Source organism: Aricia agestis, chromosome 5 (genome assembly GCF_905147365.1).
Source record: "Aricia agestis chromosome 5, ilAriAges1.1, whole genome shotgun sequence".
NCBI classification, from domain to species: Eukaryota; Metazoa; Arthropoda; class Insecta; order Lepidoptera; family Lycaenidae; genus Aricia; species Aricia agestis.
The window spans coordinates 13,584,906-13,605,835 of record NC_056410.1 but is presented as its reverse complement, the minus strand read 5'-3'; the positions used below and the strand labels follow the sequence as shown (position 1 = coordinate 13,605,835).

Sequence of the window (20,930 nt, the reverse complement as noted above, 5' to 3'; positions counted from 1 at the left end):
AATACTTACCGTACATCATGAAATATATTAGAAAATATAATTTAAACAAACAATTATCTTCATTTTCTTGAACTAAATTGTCCCTACTGTTTGTAAGTTTAAATATAATTTGATTTAAATGTTAAGTCAGCTGAAGTTCGAAGAAAACACTGTACAAATAGTCCGAAACTGTTTCTATCGTTTAAAAATAATTTACCCTATCCGGTAATATCTTACAGAAGACCTTAGGAATAAACTGTGTGAAACATTAATACTATCTAAATTAAATTATATATATATATATATATATATATATATATATATATATATATATATATATATATATATATATATATATATATATATATATATATATATATATAGATGTATACAGTATAGGTACAATATAATAGAACAAAAGTTATGATAAAAATACGTAGTCTAATTCAGCTATATTTTAATTTAACGAAATTATAAATAGCTTCTTTTAAAGTTTAAACACATTAACTTATAATTAGTAAGTTATTATATCGCAAAAGAAACACAAATAAGTACGAAATTTTGTACTTCTTTGCTACATATCCACCAATAAGAGGGCGAATTTGTGTACGAATTCCGACATCTACCGGTCCCTAGCACTCGTATGACTCGAGCGATCTTTACACGAAACATTTCTAGTGTGAAGTTCTGAGAATACACAAACTCACAGCAACAAATTGTATCGTGCAGAAACCGGTTTCCAATCGAACGTCTATCCACCAATAGGAGTGTAAATTGGTGTACGAATTCCGCCATCGTAGAAATAACCGGTCCTACTCGTTCGACTCGAGCGATCTTTGCACGGAATATCTCGAATGTGAAGTTTTGAGAATACACAAACTGTGTTACGTTCGTAAAAATCTCATAATTGGGTAATTTTTTCGAAGGTGAGATTTTCTCACGTTCTGAGAATTGGCTTCCTGTTATATATTTAACGGACCTCCCCAGCAGGAATTATGTCGGCTGTACACTCTCGCCGAGAGCTCTCGGGCGAGAGTCTCGTGCGAGCGCCCCTTGCCCGAGTGCGATCATGTACATTCTCGCTTAGTTCAATCGCAGTTATGAACTCAGAGAAGATGGACCATTATTTTTCTCTATGCATCGAAAGATATCATTGTAATCCAAAGATCTTTAATCAAATTTTATTTTATTTCTCACAGATAATGACTGATAATAACGTTTATTATTGTTATTTTTCTGTTCTGCCCCCGTAGACAAGTGGCAAAACGCTTACGCTAACGTTAACGCTAGCGCTACAAAATGTATGGATTTGACATTAGTATTCGCTAGCGAAGCGATGACTTATGTCAAATCGCATACATTTTGTAGCGCTAGCGTTAGCGTTAGCGTTAGCGCTTTGCCACTTGTCTACAGGCCCTGCACTGTCTAGCGGCGCGACTAGTAGTGAAAAACGCTAGAGTGTACAGTAATGCGCTCGCTTTCCTCGCGAGACCCTTTGTCTCGGGCGCAAAATACCGACACCGGACCGAGAGGGTCCGAGACAGGCGAGACGAGGCGAGCGCACCCATTTACACTCTCGCACTCGGGCCGCCTCGCTGTGTCTCGGCGAGAATGTACAACCGACATTAAAATTTAACACCGTGTTAGGCGATTTGACATGACATTAGCGTATGGTGGAACGCTCGATAGCTCTAACAGGCCGTTAACTGATTTAACAAGCCGTTATTTATTTAACATTGCTTGATGAAACTGGGTCTAAACAAGGTACCAAAGTCAAAATTTCTGCTTTCGACTTTTCCAAGCAGAATCATTCGTTTACTAGGGTATAGGGGGATATTAGATTATCATATATATTGGATCCGAGATCATTGAGTCAATGATATTGGATAATGTAATATAGACATATGATTCATTTCTTCCTTGATCATAGATTTTTGACATTTGCTGAGAGATTGAATCCAATAGGTACCAATGAGTTTCTAAAATATATTCGTTATGTCATTATGTATGTGAGATATGCCTGCAGGCATCTTCGAAGTGGCAACGCGTTGCTACCGTAAACTTCCAATCTAGTTACGTTAGTAACATAGAATATCATTGTCCAATACGGTCATAGAAATAAGTGTTGCCAGTTATTTAATATAAAAAAGAGTTTTTAATTTCTTGTTCTTTAATATGTTTCAAATAATATAATGTAATTATTTTTCTAATCATATACTTGGATAATCTTGCTGAAATAACAAAAAACAAGCCACATTTAAAATGACGATGCCTTATGACAAATCGAATTCTCTGAGATCTAGTAACCCTGACGTCAATACCTGTCAGCGTTAGCGCTCTCCATTGACTATTGAAACCACATATGACGTAAAATAGGATCAATGAAATATGTTAATGTAATACGCAGATATGATCAAATGATCATATACATTGGATCCTATAATTATATGATCATAGAAATGATCCAATATAAATGATAATCTAATACCCCCCTTATAAAGGTGTACAAGTCAAAAGCGTGTAATGTTATGTCCTACTTACTAGGACATGACAGGAGAGACAGGAAAGGAGTCGGTCTGCATATTTCATGTAATAAAAGTGTTAATGAAGGTTTTAGTGAACATTGAATGCTACATATTGTTGAGTTTTGTGGTTTCGCTAAATAATAAACCATAAGAATGGCCAAAGAATGCCTCAAACACGTGGATTTAACATTAAATACGTAAGTTTTGAACAACGTTTTTTGGGCTTTTCAATCGGTATTTTTGTAAGCAAAAAAGATAATTTATAAGTTTATTAATCCCTTATTCGTGCCATAGAAGGCATTAGTGCTAAAAATGTCACATCAATTAATAATTTGGCTATAAAAATTGCATAGCTTTTTACGTGTGTTTACGGATTCTCATCACTTGAACTATAATAATAGTAATCGATATCATGAACTAATTGTCTTTCTTTCCTGTATCATAATGTGCTTCGAAATAATCGACATATAGAAATATTCAAGAAAATAAACGCACACGACTTGTATGAAAATAAGCACAAAATGGCCACGCGATGACGGGCTAAGACTACATATTACTTTATCTATGGTCCCGACATTGGTCCCGACCGGGGTCCGGGACGAATCAAAAAAAAATTAAAGTAGTGATGTACCTATCTAATTAATATAAAACGAGTAGCGTATAGTCTGTCAAGAAAGTGAAGAAATTAAAAAGTGGCAACATCGTGGTGTCATCCCTTTCGCATCCTAAGAAAAAGGGATGACACTACGATTTTGCCACTTTTTAATTTCTTCACTTTCTTGACGGACTATGGTGATGCAGTAAAACGTTAAGCTAAATATAAAATACAAATAACATTCATGTATTATTTTTCCAATATTATGCAACATTATTTATTTAAATATATTAATAAGCATGCACGCTACTCTACTATGTCACTACTCAATCGTCTGAATATCGATAATAATCGATATCGACAAAAAATTAGACATCCCTAATGGACTGGAGAACGGAGAACCAGAATTTTCTCGAAAAAGCACGTTCTAATTCATTTCGACGTCATTCTAGTGATTCTACACTTGCCGATTGTGTTTCGCTGAAGTTGAAACGCGCTACTCAGTGAAATCTTGTGAAAAATAATACTTGAAATAACTTTTTGAATTTTGTAGCAGAAGAAAAGTGTTTGCATTTATTGGTGTGAAAGGTAAGATTAACATTCTATTTTAACCTTTTTGTGTGCCTTTCTATAAATATTAATAATTTGAATTGTAGTTTTGAACACGTCTAACGCATCAATCTTTCCACAATTTATATGCTCCTATAGCTATTTCGTTCTTTTTTGTGACTAGTAAGCAGTACGCCATTGTTAATTTAATTCATAACCCTGTCCGATTTCCTGATTTTTGTGAATAAAATAAACTGCTTGTCATTGTCACGCATTGTCCTAACATTAATGATGTTCTCAAATACTCAAAATAATTAGAATAGTCCTAGTTACGGTGAAGAAACTTAGGGACAACAATTTGAAAGATTTCTAGGTCTCACCATAGGCTTCACACTGTCATGCGCTAATGAAACTATTATATCAATAGGTTCATAACTGTTTTTTGTCCTTATAGGTAAAAATGGTGAAGGAGACTACCTTTTATGACATTTTGGGCGTCAAGCCAAGCTGCACTACAGATGAACTGAAAAAAGCTTACAGGAAATTAGCTTTAAAATACCATCCCGACAAAAATCCCAATGAAGGGGAGAGATTTAAGCAGATCTCTCAAGCCTATGAGGTGCTGTCAAACCCAGACAAGAGGAGGATTTATGATCAAGGTAAACATTTTTCTTTATACTATTGCTATTTAAGCAATTTTTAAAATGTAGTCAATTATTGTAATGTGTGAAAGAAAAAACTAACAAAGGAACTTATTGCAGGAGGTGAACAGGCTCTCAAAGAGGGAGGTGGCGGCGGTGGTGGCTACTCCTCGCCCATGGACTTGTTTGACATGTTCTTTGGAGGTGGATTCAGTGGTGGACGACGTGGACGTCGAGAAAGAAAAGGCAAAGATGTCATCCATCAACTCTCTGTCACTCTGGAAGATCTTTACAAAGGTGCAGTCCGAAAGTTGGCTCTTCAAAAGAATGTAATCTGTGATAAGTGTGAAGGACGAGGTGGAAAGAAGGTATGTTGTGTTAAGTTTTTGCAATCTTACTTTTTTTCTTTATAAAATATTTTAATTTTAATGAGAATTGTTATATAACATATTTTTATCTTGTAAATTATAGGGAGCAGTGCAAACTTGTACCACCTGTCGTGGTTCTGGAATGCAAGTGCAGATTCAACAGCTCGGTCCTGGTATGCTTCAACAAATCCAAACTGTGTGCTCAGAGTGCCGTGGTCAACGAGAAATTATTGATCCCAAAGACCGCTGCAAAGTTTGTCAGGTTGGTATCATATTGCTTTTGTAAATAAAACTTATACATGAAAATCAATCTACATACAATGTTCAACAAATCTAAAAACAATTCTTGTTAAGAGTAAATCTTTCTTGCACATTTTTTCTATAATAATTATTCTTGCTATCACACCAATTAGAGCATAATATATAGATTCTTATCTTTCACAATGTATTTTATTTTCATTTATTAAAACAATTTCCAAACATTACAGGGACGCAAAACTGTCAGAGAGCGTAAGATTCTAGAAGTGCACATTGATAAGGGTATGAATGATGGTCAGAAAATAGTATTTAGTGGAGAAGGTGACCAGGAACCGGAGCTAGAACCTGGTGATCTTATTATTGTCCTGGACGAGAAAGAACATGAGGTAAATATCATCTGATTGATATTTTTCCTATACTATCTCAAAAATCTTTCTTACTTATCATCACAGGGGGATTTTTACTTTACTGAACATTTTATGTCTTCTAGGTATTCAAGCGATCTGGAAATGATTTGATAATCAGAATGAATATTGAGTTGGTTGAAGCGTTGTGTGGTTTCCAAAAAGTAATAAGAACTTTGGATGACAGGGATATAGTTGTAACTGTATTACCTGGAGAGGTGACCAAACATGGCGATGTCAAGTGTGTTATGAATGAAGGTGAGCTTTCTATTACTATTAATTTTAATTAATTATTATTTTAAAAGAAAGAATCCCTAAAAACAGAGCAATAACTTTTTTTGTGAAAAATACTCAAACGAATTTTTTTCAGGTATGCCCATGTACAAAAATCCATTTGAAAAGGGACAACTCATAATGCAATTCTTAGTTAATTTCCCGAACCGCATTCCACCTGAAGTCATTCCAGCATTAGAAAATTGCCTTCCACCTAGACCTGTGGTAAGAACCATATTTAAGATATTTTAAATTCATCTTTTAATTTTAGATAAAACTCACCTTTCATTCCGTTTTTCCAATTTAAGAAAAGTCAACTAGAAGAGCTTTTTTTTTAATTTTTGAAGAGGCTTATAAATGCATTTGGCATCTATGACAGCCTCATAGTATTATTCAAAATTAGTTTAAAAATTAAACTATGCGACCCTTCATTGACAATAAATAGAATTTGATTATAGTATGGGCCTCTTGCGAAAGAGGCAACACCAAAATAATTTTCTGGCGTCACCTCTTTCTCAACTGGCTTCTGCGATCACGATTTTGTCCACAATCCACCAACAATTGCATTAAGTCTTCTGTAACCCTATAGTGAATACAATTCTTTTTTTTTTTTCAATAAAACCCTTTCTACTTGTTGAGTGGAATGTGTCCTGATCGCATCCTCATAGCCGCAACCAAGCTAGTCCTAGAAATATTAGCACCCTCAAACCATGGGCTCAAGGTTCACAATTTAATATCCTGTACCAGATACCTTTGAAGGAAGAACAATCAATAAAAAATTTGCTCCACCTATCAATACAAATTTTCTACTAGAAGAGATTATAGTATATTATCTTACTACATATTGAATATTCATTTGTTTTTTTTTTTATTATATAAATCTTACCAAATGCAATTTGTGTGGCAGGTCGAAATTCCCGAGTTGGCTGAGGAGTGTCAGCTGATGGACTTGGATCCAGAAATGGAGAACAGACGACGACGCGCCCACGCCGGGGCAGCTTATGACGAGGACGATGACCAGCCTGGCATGAACAGAGTACAGTGCGCCACTGGCTAAACTACTTACATCATATTATGCACCTTCTATGGACCTATGTAACAGGATCTTTGGCTTCATTCCTAGAGCTGTATATTGGTTTACAACTGTTGTAATGTGTTTCATGTCACTTGCAATTTACATAGTTTATTTTGTAATCTTACTCATTTGAGTATAACAAAATATTCTGTAAACTGTTCATGCACTGGTTCTGTATTTCTGTCTCACAATAAACTTATTTATTTTAATTTCATTGTCGTATTTTTAGTCTTATTAAAACACATACAATTACTGTAAAGATAATGCTGCGTTTCCATGCATGCCAAGGCTTGATTAGCGTCCTCAAGCACAAGCCTGTAAAGAGAGTATCTGGCTTGGCTTGCGTGAGCTTGTGGACGCTTGTATCTGATCTGGTGTAGTGTCGGTTTTTGGACACATCAAAGGGCGCTTGCATGGATGTACGTACACATGCGTGTAAACGACTTCCAAATGCCAAGTGAGATTTGTGGTCGCTTGTGCCTTGTGGATGCTTGCCAAGCCTTGGATGGCAGCATATTATCTGTTATTTCAATAGAGAAATTAATGTTGTCGAGAACTACATAGTAGCAAATTGGTTTTATGTGTGAGTTCCAACATGTCTGAAATAAATATACAAAATTATTTTTAGTCAATATAAGATACAATTAACATGGTTTTATGTGTGAGTTCCAACATGTCTGAAATAAATATACAAAATTATTTTTAGTCAATATAAGATACAATTAACATTAATGACGATTTTGTATCAAATATGACGTAATTTTGTTGCAATAAAACCCCTGGGTTTAGAATTAGAATATTGTCAGCATCAGTTTATAATTATTTGAGTTCTACATTGTCTGTCACGCATTGATATCATCATATTAATTGTGCTTTTAATTGAAAAAAAAAAAAAAACATAATATAATTGCTACTCAATATTAGCTCAGGTCCATACTGAATGCTTAGATAAAACAAAGTACCTAAGTACATAATATTAATATGCAAGTTGCAACACCTGTGATTATGTTATAATCATATTTTGTTTACTTACATACTTACAGAACATATTTTATTACTGTAGTAGTGGAAACACAAACAAATGTCAGTTATTTATTTCAATTTTCAATAACAAAATTGTACAACAGTGATAACTAAGTTTTAACTCAATATTATTTATACATAGGTCATAGCCCCATAGGTACTGGTTATAGAAACTGTAGTAATAATTATTATCCATGTAATACATAGCTTCAAATTTTCATCATAATAAAAGTTTTGTCTCCAATTACCTACAGTGTTTGATTTATAAAATTACTAGCTGTTGCCCGCGACTTCGTCCGCGTGGACTTCAGTTTATAGCGCGCGATGTCAACAAAATTTGTGTCAAAGCTTTTAAGAGCCAAAAAAGAGTTAAGAAAGCTTTAATAAATGTCATTTCCGATTAAAATTAATCAGCGACATCTTTGGGAGAATTTTGCAGTTTGTGAACGTGTTTTAAAAATAGTCTACTAGATGGTGCATTTACTTGTATTTTTTATTTGTTAGGCTAATTTGATACACTCAACGCCATCTATCGTTCAGGTGAGAACTAAAAGCTGCAGACACGCTGGTTTTTTATGGGATTCAAGAGTTTTATGTATAATTGGTCTGTGGTGTGATGGTAGTGATGATGATGATGATGAATGTAATTTACATAGTTGCATAATAATATGCTTTCTTCGTAAAACAACGCCGGAACCCCCAAACTTTTATCTATAAGGAATCCGGAGTTCTCTTATTATCTTCGGAACCATAGCATACCTTGGTGCAAAATCTTACTTTTTGGTAGCATATGCTTAGGATCATAGACTTAATATATACTGTCGTATAGACCACCTGACAACCCGAAAATGCGTGACCATTTTCGATCTGTCAATGTGTGCGTGTGCTAGTGATGTACATTTTACTATCGATAGTATGGTATTTTGCTATCGATAGTATAGTCCGTTCGAGTAATTATTTTACCTGAGTTTCTATAAGAAATAAATAATATGCAACTTTGACAGATTTGTATTTCAAATTAGGTATCATAAATTTTAATTGGCAAAAAAAGGTGACGATTGAAAAGTAGATACATATTTTCTTTTGGAATGATTTTTCAATCGTCGGATATGTTATGACATGAGGTTCTTAGAGGGGTAAATAATATACACATAACACATTATAAAGTTACTTATTTATTACTCAGGTAAAATCTATCTGGTAAATCAGCCCTTACATTGAAAGTAAACAACACACTATACTAGTATATTATATTTTATTCTTATTATCATAATATTTTTTATTACAATTATTTTTAACCGACTTCCAAACAGGAGGAGTCTAGACGTTCGGCTCTGGATATATTTTTTTTGTATGTTCAACGATTACTCCGCCATTTATGAACCGATTTTCAAAATTTTTCTTTTGTTGTGCATTGTATTGTTTCGAGTAGGTATCATGTTCACAAAAGTGGTGGTCTCTTGACTCCTTGATATTCAAATGGGAACATATGGTCCCAGAAAACGTTCAAAATCTTTCGATTAATAACCTTCTTGGGATTCCAACCAACACGCCCAATTAATTTCAGCCATTTTCCTCTTATTAGAGGATCTTGAGGGAATCTGTAAAACAAATGATTATGATATATAAATATAAACCTTTCTCTAGTTTTAGAGTCACTCTATATTATAGTAGTTATATTATATTAGCTATATTATACTATACTATATTATATTAGTTAAAATAAGATAATATGTCCTTTTTAGTCCGGCCGCACATTATCCGAATTTCTGATATCAAAAATTCGGACGCCCCGCCCCGCTCATACATTTTGACACGTCAGAAATTCTTTTAGTATGATAGGTCTACAACAAAATGTATGAACAGAGTGCGTTCCGCCGGGCGTCCGACGGGCCGTCCGTCGTGACCATTCATGTTCAGACTTGACCGTGCCCGCGAAATGCGATCTCGCGGGCAGGCTGCGGGCTCGGGCCAACGGGCATGTCTGTGCCCGTACCTAGGAATTGACGAGCAGACATGCAACAGACCTGCCCCTGGCGGGCGGCCCGGTACCTACACAGTGGATCGAAAATCGAGTTTCATAGACATAGGAACTTGAGTTTCCAGATGTAATTTTTTTGGGCTGAAATATGTTCTCCTAGTTGTTATTACATAACAAAATGTAAAAAGACTCAGCTGTGTGTAATAATAAGGGAGCTATAATTTTTTAAGAAATTTTTGTATGGAGCCGACAGGAAAAATGAGCATATCTCTGGAATCGCATGGTTGGCCGTTGTATCCTCACACACTATTATAGTACTAATTATTACTCACATTTTGGCATATTTTGTATTACGGCACCATTTGCGATTTTTTTTTCTAAAATTCATAAAAATTAAAATTATTTATTCTATTTGTATTTGTTGCAAAAGTTTATGTTGTGGTTAAATGAGGTCTCTTTCATAATATTTTAAAACCATAGGATCACATAATTGGCCAAGTGCGAGTCGGACTCGCGCACGAAGGGTTCCGTACCATTATAGAGCAAAATTAGGCCATAAATTGTGTTTCTCTATGAGAGTCCCACTTAATTTTATATTTTAGTGTAATATTATAGTTAAATATGAAAGTACACATATAACTAAGGATTGTGTAAAAAATTCAAGAACCTATCTTTTGCCATTATTGATATATCTAAGAGCAAAAAAGCCCAAAATTCACGTTTGTTGTATGGGAGCCTCCCTTAAATATTAATTTTATTTTGTTTTAGGGTTCCGTAGTCGACAAGGAACTTTTATAGTTTTGGTCTGTCCGTCCGTCTGTCCGTCTGTCTGTCTATCTGTCCGTCTGTCTGTCTGTCTATCCGCGGTTTTGCTCAGAGACTATAGCACCTACAAAGCTGTAATGGGGGCTACCGTTTTCTTGCTCATTAGATGGCGCAACTGTCGACTAAGGTCCGAAGTATAGCTATTAAAGTCGACTTTATAATAATCTAAAATCCTATTTATTAAATAATATCTCCTTTACTTTTGCTATTTTTAATAACCATAAGGTTATTAAAAAAATAGAAAATAACAAAAATATACATTTATTTTCTTAATTTCACTCTCAAAGCATTTACATTTATCGCTAAATAATACTTTTTGGGATAATTTTACGAAGGAGATCACTTTTCAACAGGTAAATTGCATAAATAATAATTTATGTCACGAAAACCTAGTACAAAATAGACGTTTTTGGACCTCGCGCGACACTAGCGCCTCTAGCGGAAAATTCACACGCGGTAGCCCCCATTTGGCATGAATGCACATATTAATGATGCCGACAAAATGGTACCTACATGAAATCTTAAAAAAAATAAATATTGTCTTTAACTTCCCTACACATCAAGCGGGGATTTTTTTTCGCGTCCACTCTATCGTATGGATAGGTTTTTTTAAAATATTATTAATATTCATAGTTTTTTTTCCGATTTAGGGATCCGTTTGTGAAATATTAAGTTTTAAAGTGGAAGAAGTTCTAAGAAGACTTCATAAGTTATTGAGTCGATCAACTAAAAAAAATGTATTCGGCGAAGTATAAAGGAACTTTTCGTTAAAATTTCTTTGGAAGTAACTGAGATGATGTTTTTAGTATGTTAAGATTGTACGTTCACTGACCATACAAAAAATTTCAAAAACTAGCGGTACTACGGAACCAATTACGGAACCCTATATTGTGCGTGGCCCGACACACACTTGGCCGGTTTTTCAGTATTTGTTGTTGTAACGGAAATAGATATTACATATTAAATAATTATACACTTTCCTTGCACTTATTCCACTTTATTTTAATATATTTATTACACACCTGATGATGATTTTTTCGAAACCGGTCGTGAATTTAACAATTTTGTAATAGGTAAATATATTAAAATAAAGTGGAATAAGTGCAAGGAAAGTGTATAATTATTTAATTGAAGATGAATTTCCACCAAGAAGTGACAGTAGGTACATTCAATATCATAGATATATACATTCAACTATCTAGCTATATTACCGTTCCTGAGTTACAGCCTGGAGACAGACAGACGGATAGACAATGAAGTCTCAGTAATAGGGTCCCGTTTTTACCCTTTGGGTACGGAACCCTAATAAATAGTTTAAACGGTTCAACAACACTGTACTTAGCTTTATTAATCATCTACTCTTTGAGTATAATATAGCTAGATACCTAGTTGAAATTTTCGCAGGACGCAGATTATGTAATATCTATTTTCGCTACAACAACAAAATATACTAAAAACAAAATAAATGTAATATTTAAGGGAGGCTCCCATACAACAAACGTGAATTTTGGGCTTTTTTGCTCTTAGATATCAATAATGGCAACAGATAGGTTCTTGAATTTTTTACACAATCCTTAGTTAAAAGTGTACTTTCATATTTAACTATAATATTACACTAAAATATAAAATTAAGTGGGACTCTCATAGAAAAACACAATTTATGGCCTAATTTTGCTCTATAATGGTACGGAACCCTTTTTGCGCGAGTCTGACTCGCACTTGGCCAATTATGTGATCCTATGGTTTAAAAATAATATGAAAGAGACCTCATTTAACCACTAGCCCCGCGTTCCAGATGACGTTAAAAACGCTCACGCTCAAGACCGTAGTTTTTCCCGTTCCACTAGCATGTGAGCGTCAGTGATACAAACCCAAGTGGAACGGATTATGGAGCGTTTTGAGAAAAGTTTAAAAAAAGAACTATAATTTTTTTTATACATAAGTACTTACATTGAACAGAACTTGGATATTCATCCTTTTCTTCAAATCGTAAATAAAAGTAATTGTTTATACTTAGTTACATTTATTTTACAAATAAAATACATAATATAATATTTGTTTCGTTTTTAGTATTACATTTTTTTTACTGAAGTAATCATATTATTTTTTATTTAGTTAAACTTTTATTTTATTTCAGTTTCCACATTGAATCATATTTTAATGAAAAAACCAAATACTTTGAATATTGACTATTGTCACATAAACGTTAGGTAACAATACCGCGTAATGCTAAGTCAAGTACGAGTAAGTCAACAGGTACAGGAGAAATGAAAATTAGTAATAAATTTTATAAGAAATCATTTGACCTTTCATTTAAAACAATTTCTTTTCCAATCAAAATATTTTATTAAATCTTATTTAATATAATATGTATTTCAATTAAAATATTATTTGTAATGAAATAATATGAAGCTTTTTTGTCTCTACTCTCTCTTCAATACTTTCCGAACATGGCTTTCGCGATAAATTACATTAAAATTAAAAAAATAACTAGAACGCCCACTTTGACCCATCTTCGTCGAGGGTCGTTTTGAGCGAAAATGATGACGTCATGAGTGACGTCATAGCTGCGATCAAAACGACCGCGGTCGTCAAATGGAACGGCAGAAGAGGACGTTTTGAGCGTTTTGGTCAAAATTAACGTCTTCTGGAACGCAGCCAACATGAACTTTTGCAACAAATACTTAGAATAAATATTTTTAATTTTGATGAATTTTAGAAAAAAAATCGCAAATGGTGCCGTAATACAAAATATGACAAAATGTGAGTAATAATTAGTACTATAATAGTGTGTGAGGATATAACGGCCAACCATGCGATTCCAGAGATATGCTCATTTTTCCTGTCGGCTCCATACAAAAATTTCTTTAAAAAATTATAACTCCCTTATTATTACACACAGCTGAGTCTTTTTAAATTTTGTTATATAATAACAACTAGGAGAACATATTTCAGCCCAAAAAAATTACATCTGGAAACTCAAGTTCCTATGTCTATGAAACTCGATTTTCGATCCACTGTGCGGTAGCCAATTCCCCGCTTTAGGTTAAAATATGGTGTCCATTTTTTACTTTAACCAAAGATTTGACATTTTGCATTGTAGTTATTGTTAAAGTGTGTTGGTGCAACCCACCCTTGAAGCGCTTTGCGGACGACGGGGCGGACCGAGTAGACAGAATCAGAGTAAACGTAGTTATGTCTATTGTGGGGCGGGGCAGGCCGGTCAATTTCGCCGCGTACGCCCGTCGATGTCTGCGGCTGCCCGCGCCGCGTACACAAAGCGCACGCCGTCTGCGATACTGCATGTAAACTGGTTTGTGTGATCCACGGCGGGCAGCCGTGGACATGCGCCGCCAGTGCCCGCCGGGCACCAGCGGCGCGGTCTTTTTGCCCGCCGTGTGCGTTTGTAATTGTACGATCGTCCGCGGCGAAATTGACCGGCCCGCCCCGCCCCATCGTCTGCAAAGCGCCTAATAAAATACAGTTCTATGTTTAAAACAACTTTATTACTTAAAAATTAAAATCATAATGATTCAATAAATGATGATAATATATTATATATTAGTAGTTTTTGTAATGCTTTAATCTGTAAAGGTATGCACTACCCTTGTTATTACCCAAAGCCAAATATCCACTATTAGGTGAAAAGCTTACTGTTTGGATTTGATGCAAATTTTCACTGGGAAAATTAGAGAAAACAGTATATGATGGAATGTGAATTAATTTCAAAGCGTTTGGATACACATAAGAATTTGCCGATAATATTTCCGTTGTCGGATTAAACTTTAAGTGGGAAACCTTTGTTCTCAAATTTGAAATAATTTTCTGTGGTAGTGGCTCTTCTGAATCAATTTTTGTGGTATCATATATATTTACTATGCCTTCGCCGCTACCTGTTGCTATTAATCTTCCACAATGACTAGTGGTAATGCAAGAGGCTGTAACACACCCATGATCAAAAAACTTATTCTTTGCTCTGTAAGTTGATAGGTCCCAGAATGTAACCTCTCCTTGAACACCATAGGTAAACAGCTGGGATGAATCGTTACTGAAGCATAAAGATTGAACCTTACTGTTGTGTTTTAAAGATCTTATGAGTTCCCTAGACTCTATACATACAATATAAACTTCATCAAATCCATCACTTGTTGCAATAAGTTTGCCATCTGGTGACAATGTAAAATTAGTTGGTTTCTTTACTACTCTAGGTAGCTGCACTAGTTTAGGTTCCGCCTTGACTAAATTGTAAACACAGTAATCATGGCTTATGTTAGAAGCTATGTATGCCTCAGTACCGTCAGGGTTAAACTGAGCAGTTGTAACTTTCCATTTCTTTAAATTGAAGCTATGTAATTTATGGTTAGTTTCTCCTCCAATTGAAAATAGCGACACAATTCCTGAATGTCCAGCAACTAGAGCAACACTCATTTTTGGATGAAATTCTGTGCAACTTATTATGGCACCCTCATTGCGAGTTTCAGAATTGATTTTGGGAAATGATCTTACTTCTAAATATTCTTTTTTAAGACCCTTGGTGGTCGCACGTTTCAAATGACCAACAGATTTAAGCAATTTGTCTTCTTCAGTTCTTTCTTGTTTCTCCGATTTTAAAATTTTAGCCCAGCTTGGAGTTCCAACTAAAGTTTCATATCTCTGTTTGAGTTTTTGTACATAGAGGCCATCATTTTTAGCTTTAGGGACAATACTTGTTTTCAAAGTTTCATCATCTTCATCAACCCATACCGGTTTTATATCTATTTCACATTCAATTTTAGTTTGCTGGGCTAAGTTATTTGATAATTTTTTAGATTTATTGAACAGAATTGAAGATAAGCTGAAAGAAATAATGCTTTTATTATGATTACACTTAAGCATTATATTATGGTATATACAAATTATGACAATATGTTAATACTAGCTGTCCCGGTGAACTTCGTGTCACTTTAAAACCTTCCCTGGACTTCTACAAATATTTTAAGACTAAAATTAGCCCAAACCGTTCAGCCGTTTTCGAGTTTTAGCGTTACTAACACATTTGAAAATCCATTTTTATATAGATAGATTTAATAGTAATAAGCAAAATGTATTACCCTGCCTCCTCTTCATCAATTGTTGAAGTTTTTCGTTTCATTTTTAAGTATTGTATTGTTATCAAAAGCACTGGTTACAGTTATTATAAAATTTTGTATAATTATTTAAAGAAATATAAAAACTTTAATAACCCCACATCTTAAGCACCAAACATGTGTTTATATTTTTGACATTGTGATTTTTGACAGAAATGACAGTGACTGTTTAAATACTTTATCTATGGTTTAAATCTATGGAGCCCATAGATAATACCGTATATATATTCTTTAACTACTAATCTAGTGAAGTGAAACACACACAATCCATCGACTAAAGAGATGCATCCGTTCAGCCGTTTTCGAGTTTTAGCGTTACTAACACAATTGAAATTCCATTTTTATATATTATATAGATGTTCGCACAGAAATAAATCAAGATAGAACGGCTAAGCGGGTGGAGTACGCGTGTTTCAATCTTGCACAAGTGAGCAAGATTTGTTGAACGTTCATTTAGTCAGCGCGCACGTCTCGACTTGATTACACCGGAGCGGTTGTGCAAAAATGCCTCACTGTGCAGTGTCTAATTGTAAAAACAGAAGTACGAAAGTGAATCAGTCAAAAGGAGGTATTTCTTTTCACGGGTAGGTAAGTTATTTGTTCTAACTAAATGCAAAGTAAAAATTGACACGATCGATTCCTTAGCAACGCACGCACGTCGCCGTTCTATCTTGATTTATTTCTGTGGATGTTCGTTTATTCGATTACATGCATTGAAGATTTCAAATATTCGATTACATGCATTGAAGATTTCAAAAACTGGGCAGTGGGCACTGGATAAGCTTTGCTGTTTTGCTAAAAATACATACTTACTTTGAGGGTTAATATGAAGGCAGGGAGATTGATTTATAAGTACAGTGAAACCTGGTTAAGCGGGACCTGGCTTAGCGAGAAACCTCTATTATTGATAGTTGCAATGAGGTCCCGGCAGTATTTCATTAAATTACCTCTGTTAATGGTTTTTTTGAAACTGATTAAATGAAATTTGAATTCTAAGACTTTTTCGATATTTCACTTTATAATTAAGACTCTGTAGCTCATTAACCTGTATAAGTGAGACAAATTACGATCAAGTTTGTTTGTTTACATACATTTCGCGTCGCATGCGTTTTTGTCAGTACTATCTCAGTTTTTGATCTCAAAAAACAAAAGAAAACAAAAGCACTCTGACATTGGCAACTCACTGAGGCCGCCATAACTTAAAGAAGAAGAAAAGAAGAAGAACAAAAGAATTAAAGAGTAAAATATGTTGAAACGAAAATATAAAACGTTATCAGTATAAACGTCTATCAGATTAAGCATAATCTGGGCAAATTGCCCAGGTTCTGGTGCCAGAAAATTAATAATTTTTTGTTGTAAAAATATTGTATTGCAAACAAATAGCAAAAATTCGTTCTTAATTTTTTATTTTTATAGATAAAAGTACTAGATAATATACTTAGTAGGGACGTCAACATGATCCAGGGGGGGGCGGCTGCCCCCCCCCCCCCCCCCCTCGGTACGCCCATGACTGGACTATTGGGAGCCCTTAATAGTTGGTATAAAAGTCTTGGTCCCTTAAGATCCCAATTAACCAGGTTTCACTGTAATAAGTAATAACAATAACATCTGCGGACGCTTCACACCACGTCAAGTCATCAATAATGTAATGGAATTCTCAACATCTGGAGGGCAGCCCCCCTGGATCATGTTGACGTCCCTACTAAGTATATTAGATAATATACTTAGTAGGGACGTCAACATGATCCAGTACTTTATCTATGAAAATTAAGAAAACAAATTTTTGCCATTTGTTTGCAATACAATATTTTTACAACAAAAGATTATTAATTTTTTATTCTTTATAAACACCTAGCTTATAAAAAATCTGATTTGCCCCCCTCTGGCCCAGAACCTGGGTAATTTGTTAATTAATGTAAATTAAAGTAAAATTAATTAGTGTGTAATTTTACTTTAATTTACATTATTAATTTTTTTTTATGAAATAAGGGGGCAAACGAGCAAACGGGTCACCTGATGGAAAGCAACTTCCGTCGCCCATTGAACACTCTCAGCATCAGAAGAGCTGCAGGTGCGTTGCCAGCCTTTTAAGAGGGAATAGGGTAATAGGGGAGGGTAGGGATGGGAAGGGAATAGGGGAGGGTAGGGAAGGGGATAGGGTAGGTGATTGGGCCTCCAGTAAACTCACTCGGCGAAACACAGCGCTAGCGCTGTTTCACGCCGGTTTTCTGTGAGAACGTGGTATTTCTCCGGTCAAGCCGGCCCATTTGTGCCGAAGCATGGCTCTCCCACATATAAAAAATTAAGTTTATTTTTTGTACCTGAAACAGATTCAGAAATTGGCATAGGCGCAGAGCTGAAACGGCTCAAGTAAATAGCCTAGTACCTGGATGACCGAGCTTTGCTCGGTATAGCAAACACTTATTGACTTCGTGTTACTTAATAACGCCATCTGCTGGTCGTTAAAACATTTAGTTGCTAACAAAATAGTATTATTATTCGCCAATAGATGTCAGGAAGAGTCATATTTTTCAGTTTATCAATTATCGATAAAACACGAATATAAATACATTTTCTGAAAATGATCGATTTATCACCCCCGAAACCCCCTATATACTAAATTTCATGAAAATCGTTGGAGCCGATTCCGAGATTCCATTTATATATATATATGGAATCTCGGAATCGGCTCCAACGATTTTCATGAAATTTAGTATATACAAGTTACGTAACTTAAAAATATTTGTAAAAAGGTACACATTTTTTCCATTAAAAGCTAAGGTGGCGGCATCTACGAAAAGTTTCGACCGGCCTTCCCCATTGCTCGTTTAAAGATATAAGATAACATTTTATGAAAATAGTAACTTCTCGATTTTTTTAAGATTTTAAATCGATTCATGTGTATCGGTTTAGTTTTCAATAGCTCGCGTAGCACATCACTAGATATCATTGCTTCTCTTTTCTTCGCATACTCTTCTATCTCGTTCTTCCTGTACAATAATTTACAGCGTCTTATTCATCCCTGTGTAGTAAATCTAACCAATCAGAGTTACGAGTGTATCACAACAAGAACTCTATTATTGGTCGAATACGCTAAAAGAGTAGGCTAACTTTAATATAATCCGACTGAACGTAAGATCCATTAAATATCATATAAAGAAACAATTTTAAGAACCTCTATTATTTTGTCGTTTTAATAACAGTTTAGTGATTTCGTTCGTTCATCGTTGTGCTGAGAATTTCACTTGGATTTGGAAAGCTTCTCTCTCTGGAATAGATACTCGAGGTTTTAGGCAGTGAACAAAACAATTAAAAATATACTAGGTGCATTACGTTGTATTTGTGAGATTTCCTAAAAGTTGAGTGGAACGTGAGTGGAACGATTCAAGAGCAAAGATGAAGAAAACATATTTTAATCGGTGACCTTTTTACATTAGAAGTGTCAATATGGATACCAAATAAAAAATATCCTGCACTTTAATTGCTGTGCAATTAACAGGAGCATTTTAACAATGGGATACAAAAAGGCACCGCCATAAAACTACCGACCTACCATTTGTTTTGGTCGTCATAAAACCATTAGCGATTGATGACTTCCATACATAAAAAACGAAGGGCCGAGAATGGTGCATCTGTTCCAGCACATAGCGAGGGCATCCAGCGATGATCAGGTGGGGGAGAGCGATGCAAGGTGGAGATTCCCGTGGCCAGCTGGTGGATCGGCCTCGATCGTCCCGGCGGCGTTCAGCTAGTGAGCACGTCGCTTATGTGGCGTGTGATGTGTTTGCGAGATGTCCGGCAAGCCGGCGAGTGTGGGCGCGGGGCGAGCGGGCGGGGCTGGCGCGCCGCGCGTGCTGGTGTACGTGGCGGAGGCGCGCCAGCTAGAGGCGGCTGCCGCGGGGCCCGACCCGCCGCCGCTCCCGCATCCACCACTTGATGCGCGTTACCTTCATGATAATCTACCCCAGCAGCTCTCGCTCTCTAGGACAAGCGTCTATAGATCACCACCTGATGCGGCTGACCAACGCGGTGCATCTGGTTTTCATTATAAGCATTTTAATGATATTGATAGCAGAGTGAACGCATATGGCGCATCCAATAGTATATTGGCTTCTGCCACCGATGTCTACCCCCAATTCCTGAAGGAATCTCGTCTCCAAAGTGAAGATAACATTGACGAGGTGTCGAGTGACACTATACTGAAGAGGGAGTGCGGTAGTACATCAGACTGGGACAGCGGAGATGCATACCATGTCACCATACCAGATACGAGGGATGTGGCCTCTTACCGAGGTAGATGTCAGGGGAATCCAGATAGTATGTCATCTGTGCAAGTAAATCATGGAAGCAGCCTGTATACTGAAAACGGTGTAGTGCAAAGTGACGGGGAGGGAATTGATTGCAATGACAGGGAGTCAATAAATAAGAGTTTTGTGAATTACCAATTGTTAGAACAGAGTGAATCGCATCAATCTATAGTGAATCAAAGTATAAACATATTGAATCAGCAAGTGGGTGTGAGTAGGTCTCTAGTGAGTGAAGCTAGTGGGGGAGGAGGTGCACAGCTGGTGAGGACCGCTGAGGGTGTAGTGCTGGCTGTGCTGCCGCCCTCCAGTGAGACAGAAGTTAGGGCAGTGCAGTGTGAACCACAAACTATTACTGTACCGCTCGGCTGGCGGAGGATTGTTAATGGCACCTCTGTTGTTTACATAAGGTAAGAATCACTAATTTCATAAAATTGAATTTTAAACTATTTTAATTCAGTTTCTTGTCTGCAATAATTCAAATAAAATAATAATATTCATAAATACAAAAATCTTATTGTATGAATTATAATAATACATGTACAAACACAACACTGCTTTTTGGTATTGACTTTGATTTGCTACATTGTGAGGCACAGTAAAAAACAAAACTACTGTTACATAGACCATAGTAAATTATGGTCATTCCTTAATGGTAGAAGTTTGCCTATTTACTTTGCATTGATGCATTACTCTGATGGGAAGTTAGGACCACCATAGACATAGTTTGACTAATCATAATATATCATCATCATTGGCCTCTTCATCAATTACTGATGATTTAGGTAGGGGTCATATGGGTGCAGACTGCAAGCTTCTGTTTCAGACACTTCTTTTGATGACTATAGAGTCCAATTCTCGATCAACAAGGCCATCCGCAATTTGTACACAAGAGAGCTTTGTTTGATGGATGAGGTTGTGAATTATCTAGTTTAGCTGTTCTACCATACACACTCTACATAACATCACTCCCACTCTCAATAGCGACAAAATCACAACGATTG

General features: G+C 35.7%; 3 protein-coding genes across 5 annotated transcripts in view; 2 read left to right on the top strand and 1 right to left on the bottom strand.

The window, feature by feature from the left end:
• Nucleotides 1–3,499: 3,499 nt before the first annotated feature.
• On the top strand, nt 3,500–6,876 carry LOC121727506 (dnaJ homolog subfamily A member 1). The gene is made up of 8 exons (XM_042115396.1): nt 3,500–3,687; nt 4,103–4,307; nt 4,410–4,657; nt 4,761–4,919; nt 5,146–5,301; nt 5,406–5,577; nt 5,690–5,817; nt 6,500–6,876. Exons 2-8 carry the CDS (start codon nt 4,109–4,111, stop codon nt 6,647–6,649), a joined length of 1,212 nt encoding a protein of 403 aa, XP_041971330.1. The 5' UTR covers nt 3,500–3,687; nt 4,103–4,108; the 3' UTR covers nt 6,650–6,876.
• Nucleotides 6,877–14,031: 7,155 nt separating this feature from the next.
• Nucleotides 14,032–15,732, bottom strand: LOC121727504 (U3 small nucleolar RNA-associated protein 18 homolog). Its single transcript, XM_042115393.1, has 2 exons — nt 15,587–15,732; nt 14,032–15,330 (listed from the first exon to the last, which is right to left on the bottom strand). The coding sequence occupies exons 1-2, from the start codon at nt 15,625–15,627 to the stop codon at nt 14,058–14,060; spliced, it is 1,314 nt and encodes a 437-aa protein (XP_041971327.1). The 5' UTR covers nt 15,628–15,732; the 3' UTR covers nt 14,032–14,057.
• A 2,933-nt stretch (nt 15,733–18,665) lies between these two features.
• The window catches only part of LOC121727488 (mucin-5AC-like), a 63,311-nt gene continuing 61,046 nt past the window's right edge, over nt 18,666–20,930 (top strand). For all 3 annotated transcript variants that reach the window (XM_042115367.1, XM_042115368.1, XM_042115369.1), the window contains exon 1: nt 18,666–20,336. In XM_042115367.1, coding sequence (XP_041971301.1) covers nt 19,414–20,336 — 923 coding nt within the window. In that variant the 5' untranslated portion in view covers nt 18,666–19,413. The remainder of the gene's footprint in view (nt 20,337–20,930) is intronic.